General features: G+C 35.9%; 1 protein-coding gene across 7 annotated transcripts in view; it reads right to left on the bottom strand.

Moving 5' to 3' along the window:
• Window positions 1-687: 687 nt before the first annotated feature.
• The window catches only part of HERC4 (HECT and RLD domain containing E3 ubiquitin protein ligase 4), a 131,342-nt gene continuing 107,907 nt past the window's right edge, over window positions 688-24,122 (bottom strand). For 6 of the 7 annotated variants that reach the window (XM_078077655.1, XM_036113869.2, XM_078077656.1 and 3 more), the window contains 6 exons: window positions 14,973-15,139; window positions 14,278-14,344; window positions 11,664-11,746; window positions 7,780-7,963; window positions 3,013-3,115; window positions 688-1,355 (listed from right to left, as the gene is read on the bottom strand). In XM_078077655.1, the coding sequence (XP_077933781.1) occupies window positions 1,147-1,355; window positions 3,013-3,115; window positions 7,780-7,963; window positions 11,664-11,746; window positions 14,278-14,344; window positions 14,973-15,139 (813 nt within the window). In that variant the 3' untranslated portion in view covers window positions 688-1,146. The remainder of the gene's footprint in view (window positions 1,356-3,012; window positions 3,116-7,779; window positions 7,964-11,663; window positions 11,747-14,277; window positions 14,345-14,972; window positions 15,140-24,122) is intronic. The other variant, XM_078077658.1, reaches the window with a different exon arrangement.

The following is a 24,122-nucleotide window of genomic DNA, read 5'->3' as shown; positions in this document are numbered from 1 at the left end:
TAAAACAGACAGTTTGTATGGCAATGGTAATACTCAATCCAAAATTTAAAGACCTTTCCTGAGACATTGAGGAATTCTGAATCTTACATGAGAACCACTGAAAGGCTAAGTATTAAACCAATAAATCTTTATTACTTAAACAATTTTCACGGCTTAAAAAATAAATTTAAAAAATAAATATTTGCATTATAGCAGAAAGTCACATGGGTTGCATCAACTCACAGTTAATCACAGGAGATAACTAAGCATCAGCACCATAAAAATTGTGTTAAGATTTGTTTCTAAAAATTCAAGGAAATAGTTCCAAAGCATTGAAAATTCTGACTAAATACCAACCTGCAGCATCAGTAGTTTTGGAAGCTATAAGCCAGTGGCTGGTTCTCAAAGTAGCCAGTTTCTATTGCTGGCAGTTGTAGGACAAAGTTCTTCTAGTACCAAATATCAAGCTTTACTGATAACCTCCCATTTATCAGTAGCATCTCCAGGTTCACAAAAGGAAAGAACTACAAGTTATTTAAGTAACTCCTATCTGTAATTTAGATTTGCACAAGGATATTTATTCTAGTAAAAAAGCAAAGGTTATGTTTCATCATGCTAATTTTTTGCTTTTACAGATTCTCAGAATAAGATTTAATCATAATTGTTAATCCTTTTAGCTCAGTTCAATTACAACCATAGAAACTGTACTGGTATCAGAACATAACTATTTTATTACAAAACTTAACATTATTTACAAAATGAAAAAATAATCGAATGACTATTGCAGGCCAAAGATAAAGGTTTTTCACTCAGTGATTGAAAATTAAGCAATATTTCCATGCACTCACACACCAGATTATTTGTGAAATATGCAAACTCTTAAAATTCATGTTAGTAAAACTTTAATGTATTCACAATACTTGTATGTTTATTGGAAGATGGCAAAAAAAAAATCCATGGTTCTGTACAATAAGTTTAATATTAACACAGTTTGTTCATTTTCCATTAATATTTTTTGGCTTTCATGAATACTCATAGCATTAAACATTTTGCAAGTAAGAATTATAATAGTACCTCTGTCACCTTGCTGAATTCATCACCACAAGAAAAACACAAATAGTTTAATGCTTTTGCAATAAACTAACTGATTAGTTATTATTTCCAAAGTTATATTAAACTGAAGCCTTCATTATGATCAATTGCTTGAATCAGTTTAGAGCGTAGAGTTTCTTTATCTTTGTATTTTGGAAGATCCAGAAGATTAAAACAGGTATGGGAAACTGGGAGATATTCCTCGCCACCTCCTGTTGACTGGATGACTAGTTTTAGACTCTTCATACCAAGAATAGGAATGCGATCACTACCTGTCAAAAATACTACCAAGAAAAAAAATCATTCAGCCAACCACTTTTATCAAAACAATATAGAGTACCTATTTAGTACAGCCACCATGGCAATTTACATTTACTCTAATGAAGCCTATCTCCAGATTTATGGAAGCCTGATTTTGGAGACATACTAACTATATATCCGTACAGTATTTTTTTCTTTAAAAGTGTAATCTTAATGTTAGCACACAGGAGATGCTTAATAAATGTTTGATGAATAAATGACTCTTGTCCCTGACAAAACATTTGAGAGCCATTCTTTTGGGAATAGCCATTTAGTCTGCAGCTCAAATACAAAATGCAGTTGTGATTATGATTCCTTTTTCAATCTGTTTTGTTTCTAACATTTTTGAATAAAATGTATAATGGACAGCTAAAACTCAAATCACTTAAGACTTGTCATCCTTACACTATACAAAATAATTTAGCCAAGATTTTTATTTCAACTGTCAAAAAGAGATTGACAGAAATATTCTTGGCAATAGCAGGAATATCAAAGGGAGCGGCATTTCCTGATGAATGGATAAAGAAGATGTGGTCTATATATACAATGGAATATTAGCCATCAAAAGAATGAAATCTTGCCATTTGCAAAGACGTGGATGGACGTGGAGTGTATTATGCTAATCGAAATAAGTCAGAGAAAGACAAATACTGTATGATCCCACACATACATGGAATTTAAGAAAGAAAACAGATGAACATATGGGAAGGGAGAAAAGAAAAGAAAGGAGAGAGGGAAACAAGCCATAAGTGAGTCTAAATGATAGAGAACAAAGTGAGGGTTGGAAGAGAGGTGGGTGGGGGATGCACCAGATGGGTGAGGGGTATGAAGGAGGGCACTTATGATGAGCACTGGCTGCTGAATTTAAGTGACGAATCACTGAATTCTACGCCAGAAGCCAATACTGCGCTGTACACAAAATTTAAATTAAAAAAAAAAACACCAAAAAACAAACATAAGCAGTGTCATTTCAATTAGAATACACATTTAACAGATGAAAGACACACAAATTAGGTTATAAATAGGTACAGAGTCCTACAAAAGTTCTATTTTCTACAGAAATTCCCAAAGTTTTGATGCAGAAGCCAAAAAAAAAAAAAATGGAGACTGAACAAGGAAAAAAGCTATCCTCCAGAAATCTTTTTTAGAAAAAAAAATTTTTTTTTTTTTAGTTTTATTTACCTGACAGAGAGAGACACAGCGAGAGAGGGAACACAAGCAGGGGGAGTGGGAGAGGGAGAAGCAGGCTTCCCGTGGAGCAGGGAGCCCGATGAGGGGCTCGATCCCAGGACCCTGGGATCATGACCTGAGCCGAAGGCAGACGTTTAATGACTGAGCCACCCAGGCGTCCCCTATTTTAGAAATTCTAAAAGGAATCACAACCTTAGTTGATTGTAATCAGTGTTAGAATTTGTTTTCATTTGAAAGAACCAATTCTATCTGAGGCAAATTGAATGTAGCTTTCAAAATAAGGATGCAGATCAAAAATTTACTCTAACTGAAAATTAAAAACAGTACCTTGGAATAATACTAATAAGGAAAAAACCTTATCCAACAAAGTAATCAATTAATCTCCTACAAAAACAGTTTAATCGTTAATTCCATTTCCCATAAAACATAGGACCAGTTAGAAATACTTACACAGAAATTGTTTTTTCTTTTCCAATGGTAATTCATGAAATACTTCCCAAAAAATTTTTATCGTTGGATGTTCTGCCCAATATTCCCCTTTGTATTCTGTATTCTAAAAACAACATAATCTTTCATTAATATTAAGTGATGTTAGTTTTGTCTTGAATCTGACAAATTTTCTGTGGTGGTCAATTTCCACAATGGCCCCTAATGGCCCCTGATGATCCCTGCCTCCTACTGCTCATGCCCTTGTGTAGCCCCTCCCACAGTGTATAGGCTTGACTCTGTAATCATTATGACTTCTGAGGCTAAATCATAAACTCTGTGGCTTCAACCTCTTTGATCATTCACTCTGGGGAGAGCCAGGTGCCATTTCAAGAGGACAAAGAGCCCTATGGAGAGGTCCTCATAGTGAGACAGTAGGCTTTTAGCCAACAGTCTTGTGAGTGAACTGTCTTGGAAGGGAATCTATCTTTAATCAAGTCTTCAGATGACTAAAGCACCAATCAGTATCTTGACTGCAATCTCATGAGAGACCCCTAAGTTAAAACGACCCAGCTTAAGCCATTCCTGAAATCCTAATCCACAGGAAGTGGGAAAATAAATGTTCACTGTTACTTTTAAGCCACTAAATTTTGGGGTAATCTGCAGCAATGGAGCTAGCGTACTTCTCCTTTAGAAAAAATACTAGCACTAAGAAAAGGTGAGTAGAAAGGAGAGAGGGAGTAAATCTTACGCTGTAAAGTGTTCTTTAAAATCTAGCCACAGTTGGCCTTAAATTTTAGTTCTTAGAACCTTCCAGCATCAGGGCCTTTGGACACACTGTTCTCTCAGCCTAGACCTCTTAAACACATCCTCCTTCTTCCTTTGCTCATCAGGCTAATTTCTATTTATCCTTTAGGACTCAGACTAAATGTCCCCAAATTCATTCATTGATTCATTCAACAGATAGAGTTTTAGTCAAAATTTGGAGCCCTGGGGAAACTGCAGTGAACAAAGTCCTTACTTGTAGAGACCACCATCTACTGAGATGCTTTCCCAGATTTGTGTAGCCTAGGTTAAGCTCCTCTTTATATACTATTCACTGAACACTCTTCCTTTGTATTCATCAGAGTTAAATTATTTAATGTCTACCTTCCTTATTACAGGGCAAAGACCATGTTTCAATCTTATTTACTGATGTCTCCCTAATCTCTTGTGTAGTACTACGTATCCATAGGGGCTCAATAAGTATTTGCTAATGGGCTTCTTAAAATTTTGGGCTCTATTTGTAGCCATGATTATCTCAATGACTGATCTCTTGAAATCTACAAAATAGTTGCTATTTATTTGTAAACAGGTTTGGAGAAAATGGCTGAAATTTTAGCAATCAATTAACGGATTAATGGGTATGAATTATAGTCTGTGAGCATGTTAGTGGGGAATGAAAGGAGAATGGCTGAAGTTTTTTCTTTTTTTCCCCCTTTTTAAAAAAAAACCTCTAAATGGTTTTGGGGAAATGTGTACACAGTCCTGATGAAAGAAATAGCATTTAAAGTCACAAATCGTAATCACTGAAATTATAATGAATCACATATACAATGGAAGAAACCAAAGTATACTAAGTACACTAAAATATACTAAACCACCATCTTACTAAATGAGTATTTCTATCAATTTTATCTTCAAGCGAGGTTTTAAGTACTTACTGAGTGCTCTTCTAGGCTCTGGGAATATAGCAGTGAACAAAGAGACAAAAATCCTGCCTTCACGGCGCTTACATTGTAGTGGGGCGAAGAAGCAACAGACAGTGACGACAATTAAAATTGTAAAATTTATATTAAGTCAAATTCAAAGAGAAAATAAAGCAGGGAAGGGAGACAGGGTATGAGTGTGGGTGTGTGTGCGTGTGTGAACACTCAAGTTTTAGATGTTAGCCAGTAAACGTGTCTGAGAAGGTGTAAAGACATAAAAGAAGTAAGGACAAGAACCCTTTTGGAATTACCAGGTGAAAAGAGTTCCAGGCATAAGGAATAGCAAATAGAAAGGCCCCAAGACTGGCTCAGCAAAGAGGCCATTAAGGCTCAAGTAGTGTTAAGTGAGAAGAAGAATGATAGGAGGCAAAAGGGACAAATTGTGTAGGATGTAAAGTGTGATGAGAGGCCATTGTATCATTTTCATTTTAGGGTGACTGGAGGTGGAATCCATTTCCACTGAGGTCTCCTTAAGGACAGTGCAGCTTTCCTCTCTTTAGCAGATCAATTTAACCAAAAAAAGAAATCTCCAATCTCCTTCCTGGAGGATTTAAGCTTGCCTATCAGCTTTCCTCAGTTATTCCTGGTTTCCCAGATTCTGTGGCTTTCCCTACAGCTGTCTTTTGTTGGGTAAGAGAGAGAACCTGAGAAGTCTAACAATTCCTTAAATTAGCTGTGAAGTAATTCTATTGCTTTTAGCCTAACCATGCATCCTGCTACCACAGTAACATGATGTACCAATTCCTGAGCCTTTAGAAATTCTAGGGTGTGAAATGGGTTGCCTCTTAAAAACCCTATTCCTCAGGAGGCTTAGAATTCAACCTTCTTTGCTCTAGTCACTCATCACTCATCCATCCATGTATTTTCTGTCTTCCAAAACTATTTTTTTCTCTTGTTATGGTATTTTTACGTTTTCTCTGTGTATTCCTATTTTTATTCCTTTATTGTCATTCTAGTGAGATTTTGGAAAGGAGCAGAGATAAATGTGTTTATTCTAGTGTGTTTAACTACAAGTCCTAATTGTTTTTAAATTAAAAAATGTATTCCCTAAATTATTACACAGTAAAATTGGCTTTTTCTGGTGTGTGTATAGTTCTGTGAGTTTTAAGCACATGTAACGACTCGTGTACCTACCACCACAATCAGGATACTAAACATTTCCATCACCCCAAAGAACTCTCTTGTGCTACCCTCTCCCAACACATACTCCCTCTACCCCTAGCCCCAGTTCACCATAGTTTTGTCTTTTCAAAAATGTCCTATACATGGAATCATACAATACATAATCCTTTGAGACTGGCTTCTTCACGCTCCATAAGGACTCTGAGTCATCCCAGCCTTGCGTGTATCAGGAGTGTATCCCTTTTTATTGCTCGGTGGTATTCTACTGTATGGATATACCCTAGGTTGGTTTATCCATTTACCCACTGAAGCACATCTGGGTTTTTTCCAGTTTTTGACATGTTTGCAGATTTTTAAAAACACAATTAAGAAAGACTGTGGTAAAATACCTCTAACAAAGTTTACCATCTTAACCCTTTTTAAGTGTACAGTTTGGTGGCATTAAGTACATTCACACTGTTATGCAACCGCCACGACCATTCATCTCCAGAACTCTTCCTTTGGCTAAACCAAAACTCCATACCCATTAAAACAATAATGCCCCATACCCCCTTGTTTACAGATTTTTGTGTGAACATAACTTAATACCTTAGAGTGGAATTGCTAGCTCATGTAGTAAGTGAATGTTCAACTTTTAAGAAAATGCCAAACTGTTTCCAAAGTGGCCATACCACTGTATTTCCACCAGCAGTGTATCAAAGTTCCCAATGCTTTGTATCCTTGTGAGACTTAACTGTATTTTGTAATGTTAGCTAACTTAATAGGTGCTGTTATGTATCAAACTTTTATTTATTTATTTGAGAGAGTAAGGGGGAGAGAGAGAGCATAGGAGCAGGGGGAAAGGGAGAGAGAGTGGGAGAAGCAGACTCCCCTGCTCAGCAGGGAGCTCGACGTGGGGCTCGATCCCAGGACCCTGGGATCATGACCTGAGCCGAAGGCAGACGCCTAACGACTGAGCCACCCAGGCGCCCTGTATCAAACTCCTTATGCAAAAATTGTATCAGAGGTTTTCTAGATTACAAAGATGGAAAAACTTATTGTGTGTGTGTGTTGAATTTTTTTAAATTAACATATAATGTATTGTTTGCTTCAGGGGTACAGAACAAAGATGGAAAAACTTGTAAGTCAAACTTATATACATCTATCTCAAAGCTGATCTAACCTAGCACTTTTTTTTTTTTAAGATTTTATTTATTTATTTGACAGAGAGAGACACAGCGAGAGAGGGAACACAAGCAGGGGGAGTGGGAGAGGGAAAAGCAGGCTTCCCGCGGAGCAGGGAGTCCGATGCGGGGCTCGATCCCAGGACCCTGGGATCATGACCTGAGCCCGAAGGCAGACACTTAATGACTGAGCCACCCAGGCACCCCTAATCTAGCACTTTTTATTCAATGTTTATCTGAAGAAATATATGAGAATTCTTTGTATAGAGAAGAAGGAAAAGGAAAAAGTAGTTTAAAAATTCCCAATCTTCTTCCTAAAAATCCCTTTATTGGCTAAGGCACTAGTGATGAAGATCATGAATATTATTTACTCTCTGCTAAAAAATTTAACATTGAGAGTAATCAGAAAAAAAAAAACAATGATCTTATGCAATGTGAGTGCTTTTCATAATGGTTTTCCTATGATTGGGCAGAATGAAAACTCAGTTTTAGCTGGGACTTCTATCTGACCTCTGTCATAAATGACATAATTTTTCATACGAAAGCTATCACTACCACAAATACAAAAATGCTATCTAACTCATATACAACTAAAATTCATTCATTGTGGAGTAAGAAGGGTACAGTGTTTTCCTGTAAATAGGACAGTAATAGTGTAAAATGGAAAACAGTAAGTGAGAGGGCAATTTTTCCATCAATAAACCATATTTTCCTTTGCCTTTCCATTAAAACAATTTCATAGATTTGTTTTCCCCTACCTTTTCCAGTTCCTTCCAGTCATAATTTGTATTTCCAATAACCATTGCTTGTAGTTCATTTGGCTGGAAGAGTTGAAGGACCTTTCCTCCACAGACCTTATGAAAGCCCGCATGGAAAGCATCAAACAAGGAAGCCACTGATTTATTGAATATGTAATCCACATAAGCATCAACAAACTCCTGCCTAGAAATGAAAAGGCACACATGGCAGAGAATATAAAAATCTTTTTTTATGGAGAATAGATACGTAGTCTCATTAAAAGTTTGAGTGCTCCTGTACTTTTTGTTACTTATCTGTCAAACTGAGAAAGTATGACTAGGATTCTAAGGGGACAAAGTCTTTAACGAGAAGTTTATTATTCTTTCTACACAAAAATCCAGTATTATCTAGGAGGCATGTAGACTTAATTTATCATTCACAGCCCAATGTAAATGAGGCTATTCCGAAGTGAAACGTCATTTCCTAATGCGTCATTTCCTAATGGGAAGAATGATGACACAAATGTCTATCAAAATAATTTTTCAATACTCACAAACTATTGAGATTTATATGCACCACTCCACATGTATCCCTAAAGAGAGTCATCTGTTAAAAATATCAGGTGATAAAAAAATGAGAGCTTTGGGATTCAGACTATTAGACAAACAACAGTCTGTTTTTCCTCGGGTTTCAAGGAATCTGAAAACAAAATTTATTTTTTAATTTTTTTTTAAGTAGGCTCTATGCCTAACGTGGGGCTTGAACTCATGACCCTAAGATTAAGAGTCACATGCTCTACTGACTAAGCAAGCCAGGTGTCCCAACAAAATTTATTTTAAAAACTAAATACCTAAGGGTTTATTAAGCACTCTTTTAGGATAATCATTAAATATTACAAGTACAGTTTTCTTTTCAAAAGTATGTGTGTATACACATATGTACCCATATACACACAAACACTTCTGATGCTTTTTCCTGCCTGTTATCACTACGATAGAAAAGGAAACTATAAAAGAAAAAAGTCCCTTTACCCAGTAATCCAGTAATTGCACTACAGTTTTATTCAATTTGTTCTGTTAGCCACAAATATTTTATGCAGCTATCTAGTCAAACAAATAATGAGAATGGGTACCAGAGGATTTCAATATTTTATATTCCTGTCTTCCAAATTAAAAAGGATAATTCTACAAATGGGAATATTGGCAAATTCAGTTATCTACAGATAATCATCTTAGCAAATTATGAAATAATTCCAAAGTGAATTTACAAAGAGGAAAAAAAGGTTAAAGGAGACCACTGTAAAATTGGGCAGGCCTAAGGAAAAATCAGTAGCATATGCTATTAGATTCTGATGAAAAGAAGCAGATAATTTTGTAATGGCATAATTTTATAATTCATCTAATTGGAAAGTGAAATTTATCTGTACTAGTTAAGTGCCTTAAACACAAAAGGCTAAATTATTTTATGTGCTGACATTTTTATCTTCAACACTTTCATTATCTAACTAGGATTGGTAATATAAAGATAAAAATTCTTTAAATTATTTCTAAACTAGATAAAAAACTAGAGACTTTAAAAGCAGGAAAAAAAACCTTTCTAAATCAGTTTTTCAAAACCAAGATTTTTTTTTAAAAGAAAGGATAGTTAGAAAGACCTAAATTTTTTCACATTATTTTAAGAACAGCTTTATTTTTATCAAAGGAAGACATATGTACAGTTTAAAATGTCAGATAGTAATACTAACAGCCAACATTTACTGAGCACGTAACATGTGCTAGGTACTATTCTAAGCATCTTAGAATTATTGCCTCATTTAATCCTCAAAATAGCCCCATGAAACAGGTACAATTTACCATCCCATTTTACAGAAAAGGAGACTGAGGCATGGACACATTCCTACAGTTACACAGCTTCTAAGTAGCGGAACTAAGATAATAACCATTTGGATAAAGTCCCTGGCAACAGCCAATAAGCTAACTCTACACAGTAGAGAACGAAGCAGTTCTGTCTTGCACCTTTAGAAATTCCAGATATTCGAAGGAAAATTCTTAACTTTTTGCTATTCCTTCTGATATTTACCTTCAAACTTCAACAACCTAATTATATTGTTATTCCTTAATTTTCAGTTTAAAATATAATCTAATGAACTGATTATCTATTGTGGAAGATAAGGATTTACCTTTTATTTAGTTGCCCCATTCTCATTTTGTCTCCCCAAAACCTTCCATTATAACCATTTTGGTTCACTATTCACTGAAGTTAACATTTTTATGATTATAAATATTATTCAGAATTAAGCTAGAATATTTTATGGTTACCTGCCTTTTCTTAAAAAGAACTTCTGCAGTCAATTCTGTTTCCCTAATTTGCTACTTCATCCCTAACTTCAACAGAAATGTCAATCTCCTTTAGATTCATTCAACTCTAGGGAGCATCATTTGTATTCCATCCTCTTGATTTCACCCACTTTGGTTGCTCTTCCTAAACCTACACACTGCTGTTCCTGCAGAAGGAATTCTCTTTGCCTCTCTTCTATATTGGATCCTATTTTTCTGGATCCTGTGTCTTTCTCTTACTTGGTTTAATTCCTTGTCTGGTAGAACACATTTTCCTGTAACTTCCTGAGAAAACTGCACTGGAAGTAGATTTCTCTGAGACTCTGGATGCATGAAGATGTTTTTATGTACACTCACATACTTGATAGTTTTGATACAGAATTTGAAGTTAAAAAACAATCTTTTCCCAGAATTTTGATCTCCTAGCTTCAGTGTCATTCTTTAGAAACTTGATGTTATTCTGATTCTTAATTCTTTGTATATAGCATGCCTTTTTTTCTTTTTCCTGGAAGGTTTTAGGATCCTTTTTTTCCCCTGGGATTTTGAAATTCTATTTTGCCTTGGTAGGTCTTTTTTTTTTCCTCCCACTTTCCATGCTTTCAATTTTAAGGCATATCTTTTAAGGCCTCTCATTCAATTCTGGAAAGTTTTTTGGTACCACTTCTTTGACAAATTTCTTTCAGTGAATTTTTTTTTCCAATTTTTAATTGGATTTTTGATTTTTAAGTGAGTAATTTTTAGTCCATATAGATGAATACTGATTACAGTTTCTTTTGAAGTTTTGTTCTTCATCCTGCATTGTTTCTCTTTCCTTGACATTCTTTTCAACTGTTTTGAAGGGCTATCAATCTTTGGCTATCCATTCATATTTAAAAGTGAGACAGTGTATCCAAAGAATCCTCCAAAATACCGTACCAAGGCGGGGTGGTTGTAGACTCAATCCACTTGTTTTCAGTTCTGCCTCTTACCCACCTGGCTGTGTCTATCTATACTCAAATCCAACGTCATCTTCCCTCCACCCCACCCCCAGGATATCCAAAGTCCCTCTAAGTTCAATCTCCCCAGAAGATAAATTTCTGATCATCTGCCCAGACTACTGTGCTAATTAAAATGGGTTTCTAACTGCTTTTTATAACAGCAATCTTTCTGTTTCCAGCATTCCCCTGAACTCCATACACTTTCTAACATTTTTTATTCTCAATGCCCAAGACTTTGTGTGGCAATATAAACTGGCTGCCAGGATTCTTGGCTCCTCCCAGTCCATCTTATATTGCAGCTTTCTCTGGTTGGCTAAAGTTAGTTACCCCTGTTTTCTAGCTTCCAAAAATGAGTTTGCTGTTGTCCCCTCTACCTTCTCTTTGTTTTGCTTGTTTATGATCTTTTTATCCCAAACTTTAGTAATATCTTAAAGGGATTTCAGAAGCAAAAGGCAGTTACTTCCTTACTAACCATTCAAAAAGTAAGTTTTATCTGAGTAAAAACTTAAGGTTGTGACAAGTTTCTATATACAGAAGAAAAATGCCTACGGAATCTTATTACTACCGCTGATGCTGCTATAATTCACTTACCGATTTTGTTTGTTAACAGCTGTGTCTGCACCATTTAGAACCAGCTCTTTCACTTCTGTTGCACCAAAGTTTTCAACTGTGATCTATTAATTTAAATTTTTAAAAAAAGTCAATGTCAGACTCAAAACTTATTAGATTTTAATAACCTATTATTATATTCTATCTTTCCCTCATTAAATATAAGAATAAAATTGAGGTAAAATTCTGTTACTACCATAAGCTTATTTGTGAATTCTGCATAAAGCCACAACTAGAAATTTTCATCCTCTGTAGTAGTTTGAAATCCTACCGTGACTAGTTAATTACAAATTACCAAGTGTTTGGTTAGTTAACATCAGGAAACTGAGTACTTATTATGTGTAAAACTTTTTTAGAACAATCACTACAGGAGTAAAATATTAGAAAGGATGTTTTCCTGGTACACGTGACAGAATCTAAGTGTCAAAATGTATGCAGCCCAGACCAGCTATGCATTCTTCTCACATTGACAGCTACTACTACTGTATTCCTAATATCTGCCTTGTTTGCATTCTTGATCACAGGTGATTTTTCCAGTATTAATTGGATCCAGCTATTAATTGGATTTATAAAGACAGTCAATTATTTTTAAACTTTTTATTTCCCTTACTAGTCTGCTAATTTTCCTATTAATATTACCAATCCCACATCTGTATCTTTTTCTAGTCCCTCTTTTTGGAATATTACTCTCTTCTATTAGAACATTTTCTTTTAGTACCTGCTATCTAGAAAATACTGTGGTGGCAGTGGGATGATAAGAGATGAATGAATCCCTGCTGTGGAGTTTACTATCTAGTTAAAGAGGAGAAATGTGTTATGTAAACAACTTCTTATAATAAAATAAATGCTATAATAGAGACATGAACAAAATGCTATCAGACCACAGAAGAACACTCACTTCTAAGTGGAGAAAATATGAAAGACCTCAAGGAAGAAATGTCATTTGAAAAGCACCTAGAAGGATGAGTAGGCTCTCAAAAGACTGAGAGGCGACAGGATTTCTGACTGAGCACAGAGATTGGGTAAGATAGATATGAGAGTAAATATCAAGTTCTGAAAATGTATGGCCCTAAAAAACAGAAAGATAAAGTATGTGAGAGAATACTGTGTGACATGATAAAACTTGATATGAATGGAGGGATACAATGTAAGTTAGAAAGTCATATTACAAATGTTTTTGAAGCCCATTATTGATCTATTGCTATGCAAGCAATAAAGAGCCACTAAAAATTTCTGTGAAAGAAATGGCAGTGGGAAGGAATGTTTAAATTACCATAGTTCTTGAATATACTAACCATTCACAAACTTGGTGATTGATAAGTTAGAAATTATATTGTTTGGAACCCAATGTTTCAGTCCATTGAGATAATCAATAAAGATTCAAAGATAATTGATACTGCTATAGGTGAAAGTGAATTGAAGAATTAAACCATTGGAAAACCAACCATTCAGTTGAAATGGGGAACTAAAAATTTCATAGTAAATAGAGAAAGCCCAAGGAGGACCTTTTTTCTTGAAAAAAAAAAATTTGTTAAAATAAGTTCATTTATTTCATCTTAAATCTACCAAATTTTCTTACAATTGTACTATGTGCCAATTCTTAAAATGATAAAAAAAATGGATAAACTTTTTTGATGGGGGCACATCGTATTTTTTGGCAAATTGTGGGATAGCAGAATATGGTTATCTGTCAGATCTGACCTCAAGATCATAAAGAGGACTCTTGGCGGGGGGCAGGGGGGAGGGATGGACAAACAAATACACAATGTTTTTAAAACGAAAAGAAAAAGAAAGAAAATCAAAGGTTTTACCATTTTCCCAAGAGATTAATTTATAATATTCAAATCATTCCATTCTGAAGTGCCTTCTCATAATCCTTGCTGATTTTCTCTTCTTTGTCAACTGTCTACTTCTGCCAGATCCTCGTTTGTCAATGGCTTTGCATTTGGATGGGTAAGTTATTCAACAACCCTTTCACTGAATTAACAAAATTCTGTATCTTTGACAAGATCTGCAATTTCATTTTCCAAATAACATTCCAACATACTTGCATTTTCACTGTGGTACGTCATTTCCAAAGTAAGATAAATGGGCAAGGACAAATATTAGTGTGAAGCAGAAAGGGATGTCTGAGTAGGAATTAATCTTTTAAGTGGTAAGTTCATTACTGAATATTCTAATGTACAATAACCTTTGCTTCTCTAAACATTCTTGTAATTGCAGACTCAAAAATGAATACTTGAATAAAGAGGTCCTCTTGTATTTATAAAGGATCTTTAGCATAATGATAGAGCACTAGGCTCTGAAGTCACAGGCCTGGGTATAAATATTATTATTGACATGTAATGATTGTTTTCAGTTTTCTTCATCTGTAAAATAAGGATAATACTACTAATCTCATAGGACTGTTATGAGGATTAAATGAAATAATGTACGTACTGTGACTAGCATATAGTTAATGCTCAATAAATGTTAGCTAAAGGGTTAAGAATTCCACCCATCAAAATAAAAAAAAAAACAACCCCAAAGCCATAAGGCACAGCTGTTAAATAAAAGGGATGATGAATAATCAGGCTATTCTGTCTTTCCATCTTACCGTAAAATTAAGACAAAATGTTTCCTCAACATCATCTTCTGGATAATCCAGTAATTGTTGCATGCTTCTGCAAAACAATATGCATGTTTCTTTGAGGTAAAACATTATTGGGTATTTTGACTATTTTAGTTATGAATAAATATATATTTCTCATTCATTCTTGATAAAATCTTTTTATTAATCTATACTTTTATATTTGTTTCAGAATGGTAGATATACGGCGAATGAACAATTCTGAAGAAAAAAAAATCACTCTAAGATTTTTATCTCTTCTTCTGAATACAAAGGCCATATATCTACCCATTTTCAACATTTGTTCTTACTTATATACAATTTCTATTCCATTTTATGTAATAAATAAAAAGAAACTTTACATATTCCACCTAGGAATGAAGGTAATCAGAAGTCCAAATAAATCATTTAACTACTCTCAGGAAACATTACCTTCCTAAGTTTATTATCTGATATCTGCAAAATATTGTTAAATTACTAAAAATTTAGCAAATGGTTTTATACATATAAGTCTTTCAGTAGAAAATTTTGGATCTGGGTAACATGAAGAGTTCTCCAATATCAGAAGGGCTTTTGTTTATTTTAGAAATTCAACAAGAACAAAACAGAATTATTCCTAAAAGGAAAGCTTTCTGTACATTTCCCATTCCCTATTAAAACCCTTGTCACTTTTTGTTACTAACCTTCCAACATCAGGTACTAGTTCCTTCAAATCATCCAAGGATGGCTTCTTTTTTAGCAGTTTTTTATACAAAGCCAAAGGAAAATGGAGGTCCACAATAGTAAAATTATAAATTGCTAATCCACAGATAACACCAATCAAATGGAATAAATCACTGTCTTCAAATGTCTAAAATAACAGAAAAAAAAGTAAAGACATCTTCTCCAAGTTTTAAAATAATAAATTTTTCTGATGACAAAAACACATACTTGTAGTAAAAAATTCTGAAGATACAGAAATAAGTAATGAAAAAGCTCATTCTCTCTCTTTTTTTTAAAAAGATTTTCTTTATTTATTTGACAGAGATAGCGAGAGCAGAACATAAGCAGGGCGAGTGGGAGAGGGAGAAGCAGGCCTCCTGCCAAGCAGGGAGCCGAAGTGGGGCTCGATCCCAGGACCCTGGGATTATGACCTGAGCTGAAGGCAGACACTTAACAACTGAGCCACCCAGGTGCCCCGAAAAAGCTCATTCTTAATCACATCTCCCTGGGATAGTATCACTATTAGTATTTCTGCACATTTCCATCCAATATATTTTCTAAGACAAAATAAAGACCTAGCTAAGATCAGACTAAATGTATAACTTCACAATTGGCTTTTTTCCCAGAAATATAAGCATTTCCACATCACTAAGCACTAAATTAATAAGTGAAATGACTATTAGAACATTTAATCTGATTTAAATAATTGTACACATTCAAAATTTGGAAAACAAAAAGCATAAAGAAAATGAATAAATGCCTGTAATCCAATCACTCAGAAACAAGGATTCAAAAATATTTTTATATATTTGCAACCACTATAAGTTCAAAAAAATAATTTAAAAACATAGTTAAGGTTTTCTCTTTTGTCTAATCACAAGTATTTTCTTATATCATTAAATATTCTTCTAGAACATGATTTTTATTTATGTAATTTTATTTTATTATTTTTTAAAGTAGGCTCCACAGCCAGCATGGAGCCCAATGTGAGGCTTAAACTCACGACCCTGAGATCAAGACCTGAGTGAGATCAAGAGTTGGACGCTCAACTGAGTCACCCGGCAGCCTCAGAGAACATGATTTTTAATGGTTGCATATCACTCTTATAAAAGTACCAAGGTCTGCTAAATTAGCTATTTACTATAGTTGGACATTTAGATTATTAAGTCACTGAAAACAACGCTTACTTCCCCCTATCTTTAAAGAAGCAATATATGGTCACAGAAAATTCAGTGAGCATGACAGTTAAAAGAAAAACATTTTTTATCAGATTTGGGGCTCCAGACCTAGTTCTTTCACTATCTAGCCTCAGTATTTTCAAAGATAAAAATAGTATTTATCTCATAAGGTTGTTTTGAGGATGAAATGGGATTAATGTATGTAAAATACTTTTAGCCCAGTTCCTACAGCACATGGTAAAGGCACAATAAATGTTGGTTATTCCAACTAGCCAGTAATATTCAAAATAAGTAAGATGGTATCATTTCTGCATATATATATATATATATATATATATATATAAAGATTTTTTGAGAGAGAGTGAGCGTGCACAAGTGGGTGCATGTGTGAGCAGGGTGGGGGGAGGGGCAGAGGCAGAGGGAGAGAATCACAAGCAGACTCAGCACTGAGCACGGACCCCCAAGTTGGGCTGGATCTCCCAATCCTGAGATCATGACCTGAGTCATAACCAAGAGTCGGATGCTTAACTGACTAAGCCACCCAGGCGCCCCATCATTTCTACATATATTTTTGTCCATAGTTTGGAATACCTACTTAGGAGAAATTTTGCTTTGTAAGAAGAATTTCGAAGTCAAATGACAGCTAAGCATATCCCGAAGCTGTTTTTGTTTACACCTATTCCAATTTACCCTGACATCTGCAGTCTAGGAAAATGTCTATCTTTCCATATTTTCATCTGTAATACACACAAACACACATTTATACCTGAGTTAAAAAATGAAAACTTGGGGCACCTAGGTGGCTCAGTCAGTTAAGCATCTGACTCTTGATTTCAGTTCAGGTCATGATCTCAGGGTTGTGATACTGAGTCCCCCACCGGGCTCCATGCTGGGTGGGGAGCCTGCTTAAGATTCTCTCTCTCCTCCCCTCTGTCCCTTCTCCCCCCCCAAATAAGACAAGAAAATTTGTTTTAGTATGTATTTTTGTCTATTAGTGACACTGAAAATTAGGGATTTGTGTGTATTTGTGAATGCCTCTTTGTATTCTTGGCCCATTTACCTTTCAGGGGCCAGTGTTTTCTTTCTTTCTTTCTTTGATGCAAAAAGATGATTTTATTAAAGCACAGGGACAGGACCCATGGGCAACGAGAGCTGCTGCCGCTAGCATTTTCTTATATATTTATATTTGAATTCTTCATATACCAGGAATTAATATTACCCTATGTCAGGGGCGCCTGGGTGGCTCAGTCAGTTAAGCGTCTGCCTTCGGCTCAGGTCATGATCCCAGGGTCCTGGGATCGAGCCCCGCATCGGGCTCCCAGCTCCACGGGAAGCCTGCTTCTCCCTCTCCCACTCCCCCTGCTTGTGTTCCCTCTCTCTGTCTCTCTCTCTCTGTGTCAAATAAATAAAGTCTTAAAAAAAAAAAAAAAATATTACCCTATGTCATATTTGTTACATAGATCCCAGTCTGCTATATGCTTTTTAATAATCTTACTTTTGTCATGCATAAATGTCACATTTTTTTCCAGTGGTCAAAATTTTTTTTATTTTTTTAAAATTTTTATTTATTTGATAGAGAGACAGCGAGAGAGGGAACACAAGCAGGGGGAGTGAGAGAGGGAGAAGCAGGCTTCCCACCGAGCAGGGAGCCCAATGCGGGACTCGATCCTAGGACCCTGGGACCATGACCTGAGCCGAAGTGAGACACTTAACGACTGAGCCACCCAGGAGCCCCAATCCCTTTGTTTTAATATATCACCTGCTTGAGAATCCAGAGCCACTTTGGCTCATCCTTTCCAGAAAAGCAAGGGACTTTTACCACTCATCCTATTTTCAACCTTACTTGAGTACCTCTGACTTTCAGAGTCTTAATGTCTTAACAGCTGAGCTAGCTTAGCTACTAGACTTTAAAGGTATTTTTTGGTACTTCCAGTTCCTCAGCCTGAAATACAAATTAGCCTGTTTCTCATTGGCTTTTCTCTTAAGCTACTGTTTCAGTTTCTTCTGCTTTACTGAATCAGGTACCAGCCATCTACTTTTCATATTTTAAAATATTAACATCTCTTCAGTGATATTAAAACAATCCCCTATACTTTTTTTTCTTGTGGGTTTATTATCATTTTTATTCCTTTATTCTCATTTAGAGGGATTTCAGGAGGAAGATGGATTAACACATTATTCAATCTGCCCCATTTAAGAAGGACTTTCTAAACTTAAATGCAGTATAGGACATCACAGAGGAAAAAGATTAATTTGACCACTGGAGGGGCGCCTGGGTGGCTCAGTCTTTAAGCATCTGCCTTCGGCTCAGGTCATGATCTCAGGGTCCTGGGATCGAGCCCCGCATCGGGCTCCCTGCTCAGTGGGAAGCCTGCTTCTCCCTCTCCTACTCCCCCTGCTTGTGTTCCCTCTCTCGCTGTGTCTCTGTCAAATAAATATATAAAATGTTAAAAACAAAGAAAACAAAAAAAACCACAAAGGGATCAAAGTGTTCAAGGGGATTAAGAGTACAAACTTCCAGTTATAAAATAAATAAGTCACAGGGATATAAATTGCAGCATACAGAATATAGTCAATAATATTTTAATAACTCTGTACAGTGACAGATGGTAACTACACTTATCACGGTGAGCACTGAGTACTGTATATACATGCTAAATCACTAATGTTACATACCTGAAACTAATGTAATACTGAAGGTCAATTATACTTCAATTAAAAACATAATTTAAAAACTTAAAACATAAAATAAATACAAAAATACAAGACGATCAAATGAAGGTGTATATAGTTAACAATGAGAATCCTAGCTTCCCTTTCCAGTGTTCAGAACACTACTAGAACACTGGCAGTCAAAGAGTAAAAAAACCCAAAGAGTGAAAAACTATATACGTTGACATATGACGGTTCCCCCTTGAAATGCCCATACCTAATCACTCTATGAATAAGGACTTTAAATCATAAATGTGTTTTCCCAGGGGCACCTGGGTGGCTCAGTCAATTAAGTGTCTGACTCTTATCTTAGGGTTCTGAGTTCAAGCACTGTGTTGGGTTCCACACTGGACATGGAGCCTACTTGGGAAAAAAAAGAAAAAAATGTGTATGCCCAAACTAAGTAGCTTTCTAGTGTCATACTCTTTTTTTTAAAGATTTTTTATTTATTTATCTGAGAGAATGGGAGACAGAGAGCATGAGAGGGGAAGGGTCAGAGGGAGAAGCAGACCCCCCGCTGAGCAGGGAGCCCAATGCGGGACTTGATCCCGGGACTCCAGAATCATGACCTGAGCCGAAGGCAGTTGCTTAACCAACTGAGCCACCCAGGCGCCCCAGTGTCATATTCTTAAATGTGAATAAAAAGTCAAGGATCAGAAGAAAAAGATAAAAAAGAAATAAAAGAAACCTGGAGGAATAACTGGTACTGTGGCAGAGGGGGGAACAAAAAATGTCAAACAACAAAAAAAGTACCCAGTATTCAACAAAAATTTATTAGGCATGCAAAAAAAGAAGAAATACGGCCCATTCATAGGAGAAAAAGAAATCCTATAAATTGTTGAGAAATCCCAGACATTGGATTTTCTAGATGAAGACTTAACTGTTTCATTTTACTTATTTATTTTTAAAAAGATTTTATTTATTTATTTGAGAGAGAAGGAGAGAGCACAAGCAGGGGGAGCTGCAGAGGGAGAGGGAGAAGCAGGCTCCCTGCTGATCAGGGAGCCCTGATGTGGGGCTCGATCCCAGGACCCCTGAGATCATGACCTGAGCTGAAGGCAGACACTTAACTGACTGAACCACCCAAGCGCCCGTAAATAAACTGTTTTAAATACGCTCAAATAGCTAAAGGAAACCATAGGGGCAGGGGAGTGGGGGGGAGAGAAAAGAATAATAATATCTCATCAAATAGAGAATATCAATAAAGAGATAGAAATTATGGAAAAGAAGCAGAAGCTTGTTTATGGAGCTGGGAAGTACAGTAGTAACTGAAACAAAAAACTCACTAGAGGGGTATAAGAGATTTGAGCAGGCAGAAAAAAGAATCCACAAACTTGAAAATAGGTCAGCTGAGACTATCCACTTTGTGGGACAACAGCAAGAAAAAAGAATGAAGAAATATGATGAGAGCCTATGAGACCTGTGGGATACCATCAGGTGTACCATCATACAAGTAGCAGAGTGCCACAAGGAGAGGAGAAAATGAGACAGAAAAAAACGTCTAAAGAAATGGTTGAAAACTTTCTAAATTTGATAAAAGACATAAATCTAACACCCAAGCAGCTCAACAAACTCCAACTATGACAAGCCTGAGATCCACATTCACACACATTTTAATCTAAGCATTGAAAGTTAATTATAAAAAGTATTGAAACCAGCAAAAGAGAAGCAACTCATCACATAGACGGGCTCCTCAATGAGACTAACAGTTGATTTCTAATTCAAAACCATGCACGCCAAAAGGCAGTGGGATGATATATTTAAAGGGCTGAAAGAAAAAACTGCCAATCAAGAATTTTACATCTCAGATAAAGAAAAACAGAGAGTTTGTTGCTATTAGACCTTCCTTAAAGAAATGCTAAAGTCCAAAAAGAAGAAGAAGATAGCAGGAAGGGAAGAACAAACGGGGGGAAATCGGAGGGGGAGACGAACCATGAGAGACGATGGACTCTGAAAAACAAACTGAGGGTTCTAGAGGGGAGAGGGGTGGGAGGATGGGTTAGCCTGGTGATGGGTATTGGGGAGGGCACGTTCTGCATGGAGCACTGGGTGTTATGCACAAACAATGAATCATGGAACACTACATCAAAAACTAATGATGTAACGTATGGTGATTAACATAACAATAAAAAATTTTAAAAATACAAAAAAAAAAAGAAATGCTAAAGTCCATCAGCTGAAAGGAAAGGATGCTTTACACAGTAACTCAAAGTCATACAAAGAAATAAAGAACTCTTCTAAAGGTAGCTATACAGGTAAATATAAAAGTTAAAATTACTGTATTTTTGATTTGTAATTTTCTCTATATGGTTCAAAACTCAAATGTATAAAATAATTATAAATCTACATTAATGTATAAAGCTATACAATGTATAAAGCTGTAAGGTGTGAGAATAATAAAGAAAGGAACAGAGCTGTTCTAGGAGCAGAGTTTCTGTATACTACTGGAGTTGATACTAATTCAAACTAGACTGTTGTAAATATAAGGTGTTAATTGTAACCCTCAGAGCAAGAACTAAGGAAATAACAGATCTCTCTCTCTTTCGCTCTCTCTCTCTCAAATAAATAAAATCTTTAAAAAAACCCAGCTTGAAATGTAAATGAATTAAATTCTGTAATCAAAAGGCAGAGACTAGCAAGAAGGATTTTTAAAAAACAAACCATTATTCAATGACAGCCGGTCCCTAACTTATGTTTGACATGATTTTCTGATTTTACAGTGGTGCAAAAGTGGTAACTATACCAGTAGAAATTGTACTTCAAATTTTAAATGTTGCTCTTTCCCTGGGCTAGCAACATGCAGTAAGATACTCCTGTGATGCTGAGCACAACAGTCAGCCCTGCAATCATGAGGGTAAACAAACAACACACTTATAATCCCTGTGCTCATACAACCATTTTATTTTTCACTTTCAGTAAAAATTAAGTGTGATATTCAACATTTGGTTATAAAATAGGCTTAGTGTTAGATGATTTTGCCCAACAGTAGGCTAATATAAGTGTTGTGAGCATTTTTTTTTTTTTAAAGATTTTATTTATTTGAGAGAGAGCTACAGCACAAGTTGGGGGGAGGGGCAGAGGCAGAGGGAGAAGCAGACTCCCCACTGAGCAGGGAGCCCAACGCGGGGCTCAATCCCAGGACCCTGGGACCATGACCTGAGCCGAAGGCAGACACTGAACCAGGTGCCCGTTCTGAGCATGTTTAATGTAGGCTAGGCTAAGCTATAATGTCCAATAGGTTAGGTGTATTCAATGCATGTTGACCTATAAAATTTCCAACTTACAATGGGTTTACTGGAACATAACCCCACTGTAAGTCTAGGAAGATCTGCATATGCCTATAAACCTCACTCTAAATCCAAAGACACTAGATTGAAAGTGAAAGTTTGAAAAAATGATATCCTATGTAAATAATAGCCAAAAGAGCTGAGTGGCTATACTACTATGAGATGAAATAGACTTTAAATCAAAAAGTATCAATTCATGGGGCGCCTGGGTGGCTCAGTCATTAAGCGTCTGCCTCCGGCTCAGGTCATTATCCCAGGGTCCTGGGATCGAGCCCCACATCGGGCTTCCTGCTCCGCGGGAAGCCTGCTTCTCCCTCTCCCACTCCCGCTGCTTGTGTTCCCTCTCTCGCTGTGTCTCTCTCTGTCAAATAAATAAATAAAATCTTAAAAAAAAAAAAAAAAAGCATCAATTCATGAAGAAGATATATAACATTTACAAACATCTACATACCTAACAATACAGCTTTAAAATATATGAAGTAAAAACTGACACAACTGAAGGGAGAGATACAGTTCTAAAATAATAGTTGGAAGCTTCAATATCCCACTTTCAATAACAGATATAACAATCAGACAGAAGATCAATAAGGAAATAGAGAACTTGAAAAATACTATAAAACAACCAGACCTAACAGATAGCTACAGAACACTCCATTCCACAACAGAATACATGTTCTCAAGTGCACGTGGAACATTTTCCAGGAGAGACCATATGTTAGGTCAAAAAATAAGTCTCAATAAATTTAAAAAGACTAAAATCATAAAAAATATATTTTCAGACCCACAGTGGAATAAAACTAGAAATCAACAACAGAAGAAATATGGAGACAGGGCGCCTGGCTAGCTCATTTGGTGGAGTGTGCAATTCTTGATCTCGGGGTTGCGGGTCTGAGCCTCATGTAGGGTGTAGAGATTACTTAAAAATAAATTCTTAAAAAAAAAAAAAAGGAAATATGGAGAATTCAAAGATGTGAAAATTAACACACTCCTAAACAACCAATGGGTCAAAGAAGGTATCACAATATAAAAACCTATATGATACAGTGAAATCAGTATTCATAGGGAAATTTATAGTTATAAACATATATATTAAAAAAGAAAATATCTCAAATCAATAACCAAACTTTATATCTTAAGGAACTACAAAATGAAGAGCAAACTAAACCCAATGCTAGTAGAGGGAGATTATCAATGAAGACTAAAGTGGAGATAAATAAAATATAGAATAGAAAAACAATACATAGAAGCAACAAAACCAAAAGTTGATTCTTTTAAAAGATCAACAAAACTGACAAACCTTTAGCTAGAATGACCAAGAAAAAAAGAAAGACTCACATTACTAAAATCAGGATTGAAAGTGGGGACATTACTATCGTTCTTACAGAAATAAAAAGGATTGTAACAGAATACCATGAACAACTATATGACAACAAAATAGATAATCTAGATGAAATGAATAAATTCCTATAAACATACAAACTACCAAACTGACACCAGAAGAACTAGAAAATCTAAAAACAAACCAACCAACCAACCCCTAAGACACAACCTATAACAAGAAACTGAATCGCTCATCAAAAAACTTCCAGGGGTGCCTGTGTGGCTCAGTCAGTTAAATGTCTGCCTTTGGCTTGGGTCATGATCTTGGGGTCCCTCTGCCCCTCCCCCGGCTCATGCTCCCTCTCAAATAAATAAATAAAATCTTTTAAAAACCCCTCAAAATAAAAAACCTTCTAAAAGGGCACCTGGGTAGCTCAGCTGATTAAGCGTCCAACTCTTGGTTTTGGCTCAGGTCACCATCTCAGGGTTGGGGGACAGCCCCATGTGGGTCTCCATGCGCAGTGGGGAGTCAGCTTGGGATTCCCTCTCCTCTCCTTCCACCCCTCCCCCTGCGCATATGCTCTCTTTCTCTGTCTTTCAAGTAAATAAAATCTTACAAAACAAAAAAACCCTT

This window comes from Halichoerus grypus, chromosome 7, assembly GCF_964656455.1.
Source record: "Halichoerus grypus chromosome 7, mHalGry1.hap1.1, whole genome shotgun sequence".
In the NCBI taxonomy this organism is placed as follows: Eukaryota; Metazoa; Chordata; class Mammalia; order Carnivora; family Phocidae; genus Halichoerus; species Halichoerus grypus.
This window is presented reverse-complemented; position numbering and strand designations above follow the sequence as displayed.